This window comes from Acipenser ruthenus, chromosome 1, assembly GCF_902713425.1.
Source record: "Acipenser ruthenus chromosome 1, fAciRut3.2 maternal haplotype, whole genome shotgun sequence".
Lineage (NCBI taxonomy): Eukaryota > Metazoa > Chordata > Actinopteri > Acipenseriformes > Acipenseridae > Acipenser > Acipenser ruthenus.
Genome location: NC_081189.1, coordinates 65,308,405 through 65,323,787, shown reverse-complemented (window position 1 = coordinate 65,323,787; position 15,383 = coordinate 65,308,405). Strand labels below are relative to the sequence as shown.

Here is a 15,383-nt window from a genome sequence, read left to right as displayed (position 1 = left end):
AATTGCTGAAACTCAAGGTATAATAACATTCCCATTCATACTTTGAAAAACTCAACCATCCAGTATGGATAACAAGTAGTAATCCAGCAGAAACCTTTCAAAAAATGTAATCTCTTCCTGACAGATATGTTAAGTAGACTTCGTTTTTAACGTAGCCTGAAGTTTTGACAATTGTAAATAGCTTTTTCCATTTTGCTTCAAATGCTTTATCATGCTTTATTTATAGGTGTATATTCACTTAATAACACTGGTAATTATTTATTTTACATTTTAAGGTTAGAATACAATACCCTCTTCAATATTAGGTGGAGGCTGTCAGACACCTATGCAAGGAATGTGGAGTTGACTCTAAAGGCTCCTTGATGGACCTTGTTCTTCGTTTGAGACAAGAGATGAAAAACAGACAAGCCTATGATAAGATTTTACATCTGTACTAATGCAATTATAGATAGAGAGCTGAGCTAATCCTCAAAATGTATGTGTCTTATGGTTTTGCTTTTTGTGTGATCAATAAATGAACATTAACAGGAGATTGTAAAATCTGTGAAGTAACTCTCTGTTGGTTATTATTGTTTAATGAAGTATCTTGCAACAATTGGAGCTACATTAATATATACCAGGAAGTGTTGGCATGTATACATAACTAATTTAACATTTTTCTATGCCTTTAGGAGTTAAAAATATAAACCTATCTGTAAGGTTTGCAGCTCTGGCCCTTGGAGATCAGTGTTGTGCACGTATCCATCATGTATCTCTGTGTGTACAACACCTGCATAGAAATGTTATTATTCCTATTCCCCATTTGATTCATTTTTCAGTCAATAATAATAATAATAATAATAATAATAATAATAATAATAATAATAATAATAAACTGTAAGGATCATGTATGCAGTAAATTAAATTTAGAAAGATCAACGGTACAGTTCTTGTTCTGTCCATGTACTTGTAGGGTTAATAATTGGTTTATAATTACCGTTGGCATTAAGAATTAAGGAAAAATAGTTTATATAACAGTACAGATGTTACTTTGAAATTATCCTACAAAAAATAGATTTGCGTTTGGGATGAAGGAGAATAACATAGTTAAATGTGTGTGTGTGTGTGTGTGTGTGTGTGTGTGTGTGTGTGTGTGTGTGTGTGTGTTTGTGTGTGTGTGTGAATTCAATATTCATTGAAATTATCAGTGGGATTATTTGTTCGTTTTCTTGATGCTTGACTTCTTTGTTATGAAATTGTCTTGTGTTTGGCCACTGGATGAGCTACCCTCGAGCTCGGCTTCATTATGACGTATTTAGAAGCTGCGAACGCAGTGGTATGCTGGATGAGCCTGCAGTCCGCAGCGATACCCTGTTACACCTCCTGGTCTCCAGGAAAACATTGTCACATGTGCATGTCACAGCGCCAGCGCCAGTTTGAAACATTCCGCGGGTTACATTTATTTGCTTTTTAAAAAAACATTTTCAGTTCCGAGCAGAGCTTGTACTGCAATTGTCTTGATATTTGAAACAAATACGATAATTAATATGGTGGAAGGACCAGGTTGCACCTTAAACGGAGAGAAAATTCGCGCCAAAGTGAAAAAAGGACAGAAAGTGAAAGAGATTAGAAAAGGCACATTGTCAACTTCAGTGGTGGTAAGAATTCTTATCTGTAACTGTAAGCGGTACATCAGCTTGTACAGCAGTACTAAAATTGTAACTAGACAAACGTCTCACCGTCTACTCGAGTTTGCTAATAATTCACAAATCAGTTGGTATCGAAGTCTGGTCTACATTTTTATTTTATTGTTTTTATTTTTTATTTTGTAGCAGCCAGTAGTACCGGCAAATTTACTGTATGATGACTTAATGCATTTGCGTATCAACAAGCAACATGTTAAATATAGGAACTGGCGACTTATCTTACAATATGTGGACTTTCATATGGATAGATACAGAGAGATGATACTACCGGTAAGATAGCAGATTTTACCAGTAGCTGCACTATCGATTTTCTTTTCTCCAAACTCCAGACCATTATATATATATATATATATATATATATATATATATATATATATATATATATATATATATATATATATATATAGATAGATAGATAGATAGATAGATAGATAATGTATTTGTATATTTTTGTGTACACAGCAGAATGACCCAAAAGGTTCCCAGCGAGGTTCATTTCACATTTTCACAGGATGCCAGTTCACGGGAGTGGAGACTCTCGGCAAAGAGCTGTTCATGTACTTTGGTCAAAAAGCATTAAGGTCAGTACTTTGTTCCCACACTTCACCTTGTTACAATAATGCTGAGTCTGTTGCTGAACGGGATAGTTGTACGCTTATAGGTATATAAGGGTATTATTTTCAAATAAAACAACTACAGCGTAATAATAATTTCTCAGCACCCCGCCCCACTCCCCCTATTTTCTTTTAAAGCAATACTATTTAAGTTAGCTTTTTTACAACGCATTTACTGTTTCCAAGCCCGATTCTTTATTTTACTGTAGTTTTTGTATCCTTGACCAGTCGCTACCTTGACCATTTATACTGCACGCAACGGATTTTGGTCCATTGTGAAATCTCAAACATGGATGCTGTCTTTCTGTTCTTGAGAGTGTCTGTGTGTGACACTTATATTTTTACATGCACAACCCTGCCAGGCGCATGTTCAGAACCCTTAGTTACTGAATATCTTGCTATTACTGATACTGGAAGTGCAGTGGCATACTGAATGTCATTTATGTACTAGTGTACCAACACAGGATAACTGGGTGTACTGTTTGTCCTTCTATAAACCTCAAAAATGGATTTCTGTAGTGATGACTGCCAAGACATGTACTGTGTTACATACAATGCTGTATGCCAGCCTTGGCAGTCCTCATTGAAGAAACTGATTTCTTTGTGGGAAATTTGGAAAATATCCCACCCAGTTAATCTGCATTAATAGTAAATGATAAACATTTTGGCTAATGATTGCACACTTGTAAGATGTCCTTCTCAATAAAATGTTTTGCATATTTTTGGATGATCTATTCAGCAATACCAAGATATTTAGTACTAGTAGGTATGAAGACAGTAGTCTGAGTAATTGAAAAGGGGCAATAAAAGTAGCTGTCCCAATAATGTTGGCAGAGCAGAGTACAGATGAAAACTACTTGTCCAATTGTAACGAAACTTGCTGCAAATATTCTTTAGCACATTATTGAGTTTAACATAATATGGAGGTATATAGAGTCTGTGTGTCACACTTACATGTTTTACGTGCTGATTTAGAGATCCACTTGTTATAATTATACTTGTTACTGATGGCTTGGCAGTGGTGAGGATTCATGTCTGTGTCATGCTACAAAATGATTGGAACACATTCCACTGTCCGGTTGTGCTGGACAGATTGGAATGCTCGCCATGCAATCGGATCTCGGATCATTGCTTTTTTTTTTTTTTTTAATGAAAAACAATTTAATTACAATCTCATGTCTAGGTTTGTTTTTGCTGTGACTAGTTTATGGTAGTCCAAAGATAAAAATATAACAAATATATTTCTGTTCTGCAGACTTCTTGTCTGCATTTGTTATAAGGGAAGTGAATGAATATATACTATTGTACGTAGCTTGTCTTTTTGGGCACTGCAGAATTTACTTTAAATTTGAGAAAATGAGATGAAATACTGAAGCAGCTCTACTATTCAGATCAAGCAGAATATACCAGTTCCTTTTTTCATAAGGTTCCATATCTGTGGTATAGAGGGTATATTCTAGTTACTGTAAGTTCAATTGGGGTTACAGGCAACATGTGTATTCACAGCTACCAGAATGTTCAGTTGCTTTTTTTTCTCTCTCTCTCTGAAAACCAGAGTACATTTTGGAATGAATGGCTCTATGCGTATCAACCCATCTGAGAGAAAGGACAGAAGTGGCGCACCACCCATTTTGGAGATCCAGTTGACTAATGACGTTGTGTTCTTTTTCGATTCAACTGTAGATATCAGGTGATTTTTTTTTCTTTTAAAGTATTGTTTTATATCGTTGTAAGTCAAAATGTATTATAGAATCAGCAAACAAAGAGGATAATAATCTGTGGAACACAGCAAAAAAAATCTGCACTCTGTTTGTCTCGTGTGCTCAATAGAAAGGGGGCAAAATAAAGTTACATTTTACTGACACCAGTAAAAGCAGGTCAAAAACAAACCATGAAAATAGCACCAGATACAATGTTTGTATAAAACATGAATACAATGTTTTATGTTTAGGGGGAAATAATCCATGCAATTGTATGCAGAGTGATTGAAAACAGACCCGGCACTATTTTGTGTTTACTTTTTACAATCCCAATTGTATTGCCATACGGAATTATTTAATATTAAAGTATAGTTTTCAGATTAATTGTAAATGTTTTCATACTGTATTCAGTTTTTGAATGCTTTTGGAAACCCCTTCACGTTAACCTGTGATGGCTGCCATATTGAGGTCATGTGTCTTTTTAAGCGGCTGCTGTACAGAGACAGTGAAGTCTTCATATTTGTTATACAGCTGTACTTTATGATTCTGTTAGCCTCCTAATTTTTAGATTGAATTATCTGCCTTTGTTTGTATCAAGTGAATAGACATGAGTGTCTTCATAGTAAGTACACAGCTGTCAATAACAAATTAACAACTTTCTCAATTAATAACAAGTAATTTAATTACATTTTCAATGTTTGTAAACAACACCTGATCTAGTATAGGGAAAGGCTGGGTGAATAGTTAATGTTTTTTGTGAATCTAATAGTTTTCACTCTTTGTATTACAGTACATATGAAGCACATTCATAACATTCACACAAAAATAAGTTGGTGGCAAGCACATCATGTTGCCGAAGACAGTTTGAATGTTTTTTTTTTTTTTTTTTCTGGTTAAAATACAGCACCCACTCATGTGGAATCTGGTAATGAAATCAATAGTATGTTATTGCAGAGCTGACTTATAAAACTGACCTTGGTGTACTTTTTGATTGCAGGCTCACAGCTGAGTGTGAACAGAAGATTAGGTGTATGGAGGACTTGGATGTTTGCTCTCCTAAATTCAGTTTCTCCAGAGCAGAAGATGAGGTTAGAAAGCAAAGAGGTCGTATGCTGTGTGATGTGCTGCTAGATCAGGCAGTCTTACCAGGTGTGGGGAACATCATCAAAAATGAAGCCCTTTTTGACAGTGGCCTGCATCCTGCTGTCAAAGTAAGTTTTAAATGATATCCCCCAAAAATGCTATTAAATAACCAAATCTAAATTGATGCAAATTCCTTTAAGATATTCTAACTCATCACTGTCATCTCTATGAACTGTCTGGCTGGTCATCCCTGTCCGGTAATAGAATGAAGCATTGGTACAAAGCTATTTTGGGTAAACTACATCTTAATTATTAAACAAATCAGTACCAGTGCTTATAAATGTATGTCTCTGTAATTTATGCATTTTGTAGTCTAGGCACACACACACTTTTAGTTGCTTTGCTCCCTGTTTTTGGAACCATCTTTAGATCGAGCTACAATCTCTGTAACATGGTATCTTTACATGATTTTTAAGCAAATAATTGATTATTACGTTGCAGAAAGCTGTTCCTATTGTACATAATGTTTGACCGTTTTTTTTTGTTTATGTAAACTTGCAGATAATGGTTTTGATTTAACATTTTACTGGCTGATGTGTGTATGTCTAACGTCATCTTGGCCAGGTCTTACTAGTAGAAGAAATTTTCTGGTGAAATACATTTCAGGGAGTATATTGAATGAAATATTCATCTTGACTAACGTGCAAGCTACCAAAAGTAACTAATTAATTCATATTTGATTTTATAGGTTGGCCATTTGACAGATGACCAGATCCACCATCTTGTGAAAATGACCCGAGATTTTACCATTCTTTTTTACAAGGTACAGTAATATTGTAGTTTAGGGTGGGTAATTCTGATTACATTTAGGAAAATCTTGATTTGTTCCTAATTTATGTTTTCCATAAATACTGCAGGATGCAGGTAGTATTGTTTATAATTTAATCCATTAAATTCATATTTGCAGTGTATACATCCACATATTTGTCACCATGTAAATAATCTAGCAGAACAAGCTACATGGGGTGTTGCCACAATAAGAAAATGAACTAAAGCAGATATGCAAGCAATAACCCACGAGAGGGTGTGTGGTAAGACCTCAATAGTATGTGATTGCAGTGCCTTCAACCACCCAGAAGTGCAGCTCAGGTACCATGTCTTTTAGCTGTTAACGCCTCCCTGTTCAGGAAGCAGTGGTTTCACATTTCATTGGGAGCTTTCAAAAGGATTCTTTGCACAACTTTTCCCCATCACTTGTAGCACCAACACACCTAGTCCAGCTCAATCCCACTGACTAAAAGTAATTATCCAGTGCACCAAATATGTCAGCAGCACTAATAGAAGTACGCTTATCTGCACTAAATAGGAACTGTTCTTGAAAATCACCATCCCATACATGCCTCACGTAAATCAGCAAAATGGAGCTGTAGATTTGTCTAATTGTAAAGCGAAACAATCACTTTCTGAAAGACAATTAGCTGTTTGATGTCTTCTAAAATATCACAGATTCTTCTCCATGCTGTATCATTGGAAAGAGGCACTGTTTTAATTTTTTTTGCCCTATTCAGTGCACATGTCAGTAGTGGAAGGTAAAATTAGCTCCTCTGTGATACTGTGTGTGTTTTTTTTTTACATTTCACAATGTGCTGCACACCACATTGTGAAATGTAAAAAAAAGTTAAGTGGCACACAATGCTTGCTTCTGGACAGTATATCCATAATAATTTATCAAGTAGTTTTGTCTCCAAATGCCTAGATGGTTTTAGGCTTTCGTTTGCTGACAGTTTACTGCAGATGACACACTGTGGCCTGTTCACCCTTTTGTACCTCAATAAACGAAAACCCAAACTAAGTAAGCAGGGTCGTACCTTCTCACATTATGAAGAATTCCCACTAGCACTCCTATTTGCAACAGGACAGCTGAAAAATGTCTCCACTTCCCTGACTACAAGACACTCCAAACTCTCCACTGTAAGATTATAATAAAATGATAGAATGTTGCATTTGATTGGCTAATCAGTGGCACCTGCTGCTGTTCAAATAACTTTATTAGTATGCACACCGTTAACATGCGGTCTAGCACTAGCAGCATCTATTAAAATAATAATTATAAATAAATGCATAATGCATAAACTATTATCTATTTTCACATTATGTTTGCGACTCTTTCACCAATTCTGACAACAGAATTTTAGATTGCAAGCCATGGGTTGAGAAACCCGGTCCTAGACAGTTGGTAAGGCAGTCGTGCAGAATGTCACATCAGTCATCAGTCAACCTGAGCAAAGCTGCTCACTGCATTATAATACGCACTGATGTCTACAATTAGAGTTATGAATTTAACTTTTTATACCTAGGGTATAAAAAGTTAAATATGAACCTAGGGTTTTTTTTTTTTTTTTTTTTTTTGTCATACGCCGCACAGACCCTTCGTTGTTAAGATCCAGCTCAACCGATCTCCACCCTCAATTTCAGATACAGCTGGCGGAATTTAGTACTTAATCCCCGGGTTCTACAGGAAAAGTCGCCACGTCCGAAGAGATTTTAAACAAAGTGTTTGTGTTAGTGTTTGACTATGAAATAAATCTAAAAATGCTCAAAATCTATGTGTTCTGAAGTCCTTAACTGCTAGTGTGGTGGTGAGAAGTATATATGTTTTAAGATCTTGACCCAGATGCGCTTTGACCTTGAGAGATGATTCGTCCCTAGCTGTGCATAAGACAATTCTTACTGCACAGTCATGCGATCCTGTTATGCCAATCGCAGCGTTTAATTTATCCATGCTATTTTCTAATGGGCTATTGATTTTAATTTTAAAATGTAATACTTATTTGTATTTTAATGTGTACCAACAGACATACTAACTTAACTGTATCTTATATTATGTTGTTGTTGTTGTTATTATTGCACTACTTTTGAATGAGTTTTGAAGAAAATGTGTTAAGTTTGTTTTTTCTTTGTTTTGGTGTTTTGGGTATTTTCTTTGTGAAAGATGGATTTGCATTTTGCTATTACAGAAAGATGTAGCTGCATGCTAACAAGAAGGTATTAGTGCCCTCTAGTGACAGAATATTTAAATTACAGAAGAGTTCAATGGAAAGTACTGGCAAATTTAAGATTTGATGGTTGTAGATACAAATCTGTTTCAGCAAAGGTACTGTAGGATGTTGTGGCATTTTAAGACCAGGACAGTAAATTAAACTGTATGGTCGCAACATTGTTGACAATTACATATGCTGTAGTATGAAAACATAAGTGCTTTCTAAAATATATATATATATATATATATTAGTGTTGTAAATCGAACCCTGACGTTGACATCGATTGTCGAGCAAATTCTAATGACGATTATCGATCATTGAGTTAAAATGCTTTAAAAAAAGTGTAAAATGTGATGAATTTCCAGTGTAAACATAACAATAAAAAAAAATAAAAAATAAAAAATCAATCCCACTGTCCAAAGGAGAAAAAAAAAAAAACAAGGTTTGAAAACTACGTTATCACTGCCCTATTCACATGGAAATAATTCTCTTTTTTTCGTGTTTGCTGTTGGGGTTAAAATTTATGAATTACGTAGCACAAGTTCTAGCGAATGCAGCAGTTCTTGCCAGTGCTGCGGCTGCAGACATGCTCTGAAGAAGATCTATGGGTTAAAACGTGTTAGCTATGTTTGCTGTGAAGTTTTTAAAACTATAAAGTAAAGACTACAACTTTTATTGAGAACTCTGTGTGGATATGGACTTGATTTTTAACTGGAGTTGCTGTCTTTGTTCTCCTTCGCTGTGGTTTATATATTGGTTTTAGAAATTCTCAATTAGCTTTCTTCACCAAAAACTACAAATATATTCATACAGTATTGCAAAAATGGTCACTATTATACATAATGTAAATAAATGACAGCATTATCTGTTTGATCATTAACATGCTTTTGTTTTCAGTTTTTGGATAACTTTTATTTGATGCCCTTTTAATTTGTTTTCTCAGTGCCGTAAGACTGGTTGTGCACTCTATAAACATTATAAAGTATACAAGCGCCCTAACTGTGGTCAGTGCAGTGGACAAATCACTGTGTGTCGACTTGGGGAGAATGGCAGAATGACCTACTTTTGTTCTTGCTGCCAAAAGGAAAACCCATGCCAGGTTAATGTTGGGTAAGGCTTCTTTTTCTTTTTTTTTTTAAACTGAATGCAGTATATCTCTTAGATAATACCTTTTTTCTAATTATTATTATTAAGATCATTTTCCTTTAAACTTCAGTGTTTTACAGTATACATGGTGGTGGCGCAAGACCTGTGTATAAAAAGATAGCTCTTGTATAATAAAGTTGATGATAAAACTATGACCAGTACTGTACCTCCAACTCAACAAAACAGTCAATACCAATGCAAACAACAGTGGCCTGCAGTTTTGCTTCAGTCTGGAAGACCAGAATAACGCAAAATAGTAAGCATCATAAATGCTGTAAGAAATTAATTCAGCCACCGTGGGATGCTAGGCTATGTAAACTGGTGGCCCTCAGAAAGCAGAGGCTCTTGAGTGATGAGCATATCATCTAACTCAACCCTCCAAAAAAGCCAAGAACATTTTCTACTCCTGATTTGTTAAATTGTTTTCCAATGTAATTCTCAACACTTCATTTGTTAAAAATGCACTGCTAGTTATGTCACCATGTATTTTAACTAGGGCTGCTCCAATTAACAGATTAATCAGACTGATTAATCAACTAAGAGTTGATCGCAGATTCATTTTTTTTTTTTTTTTTTACAATTTAATCATGCAGAATTTAATTTTTTATATAAAATAAAATCAACCAATAGAACTGCATTTTCTCTGCGGCAGTCCAATCATAAGTGAGTGGAGGTGGGACATAAATATGCTAGGGTAAGCGAAGAATAGCAGAGTTTTGCACAATATCGCTTATTATAGAGAGTAATTGAGAATTACAGTATATTGAGAACGCTGAAGTAATATTTCGAGTGACTTTTTACAAAAAAAAAAAAATGTCATCAGACAACGGAGGCATTGTAGTCGATTTGGTTACGAATCCATTTTCAAGAAGAAAAAGGGAGGCATATATCACAAATACCCAAACCGACACAGGAAGGGAAGGGATATACTCACCACAAAATTTAAATTATTAAAGGTATCTGTGGTTACCAGTAGCTGTCAGTTTTAAAAAAATAATACTGCTGGTCTTTTGTTCAGTACAGAAAAGGCGATTTAGAACAGCAGTGGCTACAGCAGTCTAGGATGTCTATCGAAGTCAGCACAAAAACACGAGTGTTCCCAAAGTCACTTGCGAGCCACTGTAACACTCAAAACTTCAGGACAAACTCAGATTGATGTTCCAATGGATAAGCAGAAGCGTAGGGATACAATACATCACAATGAGCAAGCAAGAACTGGCTTTCAGAGGCACGGTGAAGCACCAGTTACTCAAATAGAGGTATGTGACAGGGATGGCTGTGTGGTGACGTCAGGCCAGGTGCAGGAAGAAAACAAAGAAGCAAGTACGGCAGGGCAAAAGACGCGCCATGTACCGTTTATTTAAATAACAAACACAAAAATAAAAGGTTTTAACAAAACAAATACTGCTCACAGAGCAAAATAAAGGTTTTAAATAAACAAATATCGAACCCAAAAACCATAGGACAGGCTGGGCAATTGCCTTCACTGTTCCTATATTTAGTTTGATTCTTAATTCTTAATTCTTACACTCTCGCTCTCATTCACTCCTCCGAACACTCACCCCGAGTGCAGACAGCTGCAGGCTTCTATGCAGGTGACCATCTCCCGATTATCAACAATTAATTAACTCGGAAGATGGTCACCTTCTGCACAAGGTTTTTAATGCGGATGGGGCTTCCCATCCACGCTGCAAAACAATACAAAATATAGCTTCGCTGTCATATTTATAAATAAATAAATCATAACAATAATAATAATACTACAACAACAACAACAAAACAAATACAAAATAATAAATTGCACATGGGCAGAGGGGTACCCCGTTCTAAAATAAACAAATACAAAAAACCCACATTTTATGGCAGGGCTTTGCCCCGCCCTCTTTTCATGTAAGGGCTCCTGGCCCTGTTACAAGGTAATTATGTGGAATTCATTTCTCTGATACTTTCTAGAACAGCATGTTAAGCAATCACTTGTCAATAGCTACAGTATTCTCGGGTCCCTCTAACAAGATTCAGAACGACAATCTCTTCAGTGTCTCAGGTTTTGCTAGATGCAATAAAAAGGAGTACAGGAAGCCAAGTACGTAGCTGTAATGGTAAACTCAGCTCAGCTATCTTGTGTCTTCAGGTGACTGACAGTGGCCCAAATGAACGGTTGTTATATGAAAATTTGTTACATTTACTAAAAAAAATAAAACAAATAAATAATAATAATATTAAAAATGCTTTTAAAAAGACCAAATTCCCATTGAGCTGCTTTTTTTTTTTTTTTTTTTTTTTTTTTTAGATTTTATTGATTTAGAAGTATTACTATGCAGGACAGCCGCTATAAGATCGTTACCTTTATAAAAATGTGGACGGATTAATCTACCGATTTAATCAACTAATACCCGTAAATTAAGCGATCAGTAAATTGCAATCGAGTGACAGCCCTAATTATAACAAATAATATACACCAAAACTGTACATGACAGGCTGTCATTCTGTCTCTGGTTTCTGGTACTCTCATGCTTTTTATGTCACCAGAAACTCAATAGAATTACTACCTTATGCACAGTGTATATTATTGTTGTTGTTGTTGTTGTTGTTGTTGTTGTTGTTGTTGTTGTTGTTGATTATTATTATTATTATTATTGCTGTTTTGTTTTTTCACAGCAAACTTCCAGTCAGAAATAGTTTAATAGCTTGGGCTTATGGAGCAGGTACTCAGTCTAAGGATCAAGTGGCCAAAAAGGAGGAGGAAGAATGGACTTGTGCACTCTGCACTTTGATAAACAAGCCCACTGCTAAATCATGCAATGCATGTTTGACGTCAAGACCAGAAAGTAAGAACAAAACAGTAGAGACATCATTTTGAATACTGTTAATAGACAAAAATACATTAAACACAATGTTTTTCATCTACAGTTCCCAAAGTGGAGATGTCTGAGGAGCCATCTGCCTTCACTAGAGACCTGATCAGATTCCCCTGCAATGCCTTTACCAAGTCAGAAGTGGATCTTAAAGTTAAGAGAAAGGCTGCATTTGGAACCTCTACACTTATCTTTACAGATCTGAGCTGTAAATCTGCCCCTTCACAAAGTACTTCTTCAGTTAACAATGTTTTAACTTCATCTTTTGGGTCTTCCATCACAGATAGCAGCTTCAATAAGCATAACTTTAATCAAAGGAAGACCAGTTCTAATTATTCAAACTCTAGGAAAAAGAGCTTGGAAGTGTCTGACAAGGACAAATCTGATTTATACCATCAGCCACAAAAGAAAATGAAAACTGATCATAATTCATTTTCTATTACTAAAGGGCATTCTGGCAATCACAATTCTACACTCAGGTATGTTGTTTATAGAAATTGTGTATTGTGTTCTGTTTGGTAGGAGAACTCTATTTCCATACAAATGTAAAGATGGGTTTGAGGTCCTAAGTAGAAGACATATATATCTCTTTTAGACCCTTTATTTCAGTGAATGTATAAAACAAAAACAAAATGTGGCTTTACTAAGATTTGCTTTGTATACAGGGGATGTTAATAATAATAATAATAATAATAATAATAATAATAATAATAATAATAATAATAATTAACATCTTAATTTGTAACAGTGAGCCTCGTGTTAACATGACAGATGGAACAGCTCTGTTAAGTCATGGAAGTCCATGCTGCGCTACACATAATCGCCCCAGTATTCTAAGGGTTGTGAAGAAGGATGGAGAAAACAAAGGGAGACAATTCTATGCTTGTTCTTTACCCAGAGAAACCCAATGTGAATTTTTCATGGTAAGTTATGCTACTCAGAATATGTAAGGTAGTTTTGGCATCGTGGTTGTTACTGTGTTTTTCCAGGGTTTGCCAAACAATTAAAAAAAGAAAATGTGATTTTTTTTTTTTTTTTTTTTTTAAACAACATACCAAATTGGACACTTTGAACAATTCTACAGGATGACCACTTGATTTCCCTACATGGAGCATTTATTTTAGAGTATATTGAGAACTGGTCATCCAATTAACGCTTGCCTGCCTTTTTTATTTTTATTTTTTTTATTTTAGCAGTTGCTACTGCCTGTGTCAAATCCTTGCATCTCAGAAACCATCTGAGGCAGTGAGGATTTAATGGAAATGGCATGCTAAACGTGTTTCTGACAAACCTAATATGGCAGACATATTGAGGTCATGTAACAGCTACAGACAGTAAACCGTGAGCTATTAATGTTTGGTACACCGCTGTATCCTTTGATTTGTCTTACTTAGGTTCCAATAAGAATGTTGTCGAATAAAAAAATAACCCTCTCAATGCAGCATCTTGCCACATTATGATACGATACAGACCACATGCTTTGACATAGGTTCTGGTACAGTTTTCTACAGTACGATTCTTTCATAATGTGTAAAAAATAATGTAATTGTATGTAAAAATAATGTAATATCTTGTAACAATTGTAAGTCGCCCTTGATAAGGGTGTCTGCTGAGAAATAATAATAATAATAATAATAATGTTCCTTTACAGGTAGTGTCCTGTGAACATTAACCGTTCCAGTGCAAAATTCTTTTAACCTCTGACTATTAATTATACAGACCTAATGGTTACCTCTATAACATGCAGGAGGTTTCCAGTAGAAATTAATATTTTCACTGGATTCGCTGTACCAATGCCAGTCTTTTTCAAATTTCTGTTTTTCTTCATGTTTATTATTTATTTCTTAGCAGACACCCTTATCCAGGGCGATTTACAGTCGTAAACAAAAATACATTTCAAGAATCACAGTACAAGTAATAATACAATTAGGAGCAAGACAAAAATACAATGACTTTGGTTCTAACAAGTACAAGTATAACAAAATACCATTCAATAACCGAGCAGATAACAGTGTCAGTGATAGTTACATCAGGATATAATTAAATACAAAATACTACAGATTAAATAACACTTGTGACAGATTACAGTACTCTAAAGTACAGGATTAAATGCAGTAAAATAGGGGTCAGATAAGAGCAAGTAAAGGGCATTTAAGGAAGAGTGATAAGTGTCCAGAGGGAAAAAACAAAGAGGAGTTCTACAGGTGCTGTCTGAAGAGGTGAGTCTTGAGAGCGCACTGGAAAGTGGTCAGGGACTGGGCAGTCCTGACATCTGTAGGAAGGTCATTCATCCACTGCGGGGCGAGGGTGGAGAAGGAGCGGGCTCTGGAGGCAGGGGAGCGTAGAGGAGGTAGAGCCAGTCTTCTAGTGCAGGAGGAGCGGAGAGGTTGAGTGGGGGTGTAGGGACAGTGTAAACTATTTAATCTGATATGACATACCTCATTGATTATGCTTTGGAGGATATTTGTTTTTTCTCAGTCATATTTGTAGTTTAATCTGTACTATTAAGGCTAATATGTTGTTTGTTTGTTTCACAGTGGGCTGATTCACACTTCCCCACCTGTAATCATGCAAAACGATGCCTCATGAGAACAGTTCTGAAGATTGGCCCAAATAATGGACGAAATTTTTATGTCTGCCCTTTAGGAAAGAACAAACAATGTGACTTTTTTCAGTGGGCAGAAAATGGTCCAGGAATCAAGATAATCCCTGGATGCTAAAAACGCTGTTAACTGAAACAGAAAAACATGGAAATAGCTTTGAATTGTTTCTCCTGAGCTTGCTCAGTGATGGGTATTGCATTTTAAATACAAGATGATTTTTCAATTACAGTACTACTTCACCAATTCAAATAATAATTAAAAGATAGAAGTGCCATTTTGGTTTCATTTCATAGTCTTTGTTTTTATTGAAATTAGCAATGCTGAATAGAATTATATTATTTACATAGTATTATAAAAACAGATTTGTTTTCTTTTGAATAAATAAGTGGTTCTGTTTAGGCATAATTTCATTTTGATTGTCCCAATGCTGTTTTAGTCCAAATGATTATTTTAGATATAAACTCTTCTTGTAAATGTATAAATTCTGTTTAGTGATCAGGTATTCTGTATGTTTGTGCATCATGTTGTAATTGTATTGTGTTCTAACTGCTACATGGAAAACTGATGTCGTTGGAAAAACTTGTGTTTGGCTGCTTGGAATATCTTGATTAGTGTGATGTATCATGTTCTTTAAATAAATAGTTTATTTAAATTTA

General features: G+C 35.3%; 1 protein-coding gene across 2 annotated transcripts; it reads left to right on the top strand.

Annotated features, from left to right (window-relative positions):
• The first annotated feature begins 1,325 nt into the window (after positions 1-1,325).
• Positions 1,326-15,383, top strand: neil3 (nei-like DNA glycosylase 3). 2 transcript variants are annotated; one of them, XM_059027562.1, is made up of 10 exons: positions 1,326-1,637; positions 2,151-2,266; positions 3,855-3,989; positions 4,997-5,210; positions 5,831-5,905; positions 9,067-9,233; positions 11,928-12,097; positions 12,180-12,603; positions 12,873-13,047; positions 14,662-15,383. In XM_059027562.1, the coding sequence occupies exons 1-10, from the start codon at positions 1,527-1,529 to the stop codon at positions 14,842-14,844; spliced, it is 1,770 nt and encodes a 589-aa protein (XP_058883545.1). In that variant the 5' UTR covers positions 1,326-1,526; the 3' UTR covers positions 14,845-15,383. The 2 variants fall into 2 exon arrangements, with proteins under 2 accessions (XP_058883545.1, XP_058883542.1); XM_059027559.1 differs by having other exon boundaries at positions 2,148-2,266.

Coding starts and splice junctions, on each gene's coding strand:
- neil3 (XM_059027559.1), top strand. CDS start 1,527: ATGGTGGAAGGACCAGGTTGCACCTTAAACGGAGAGAAAATTCGCGCC. Junction 5,906..9,066: donor TTACCATTCTTTTTTACAAG/GTACAGTAATAT, acceptor TTGTTTTCTCAG/TGCCGTAAGACTGGTTGTGC. Junction 12,098..12,179: donor TTTGACGTCAAGACCAGAAA/GTAAGAACAAAA, acceptor TTTCATCTACAG/TTCCCAAAGTGGAGATGTCT.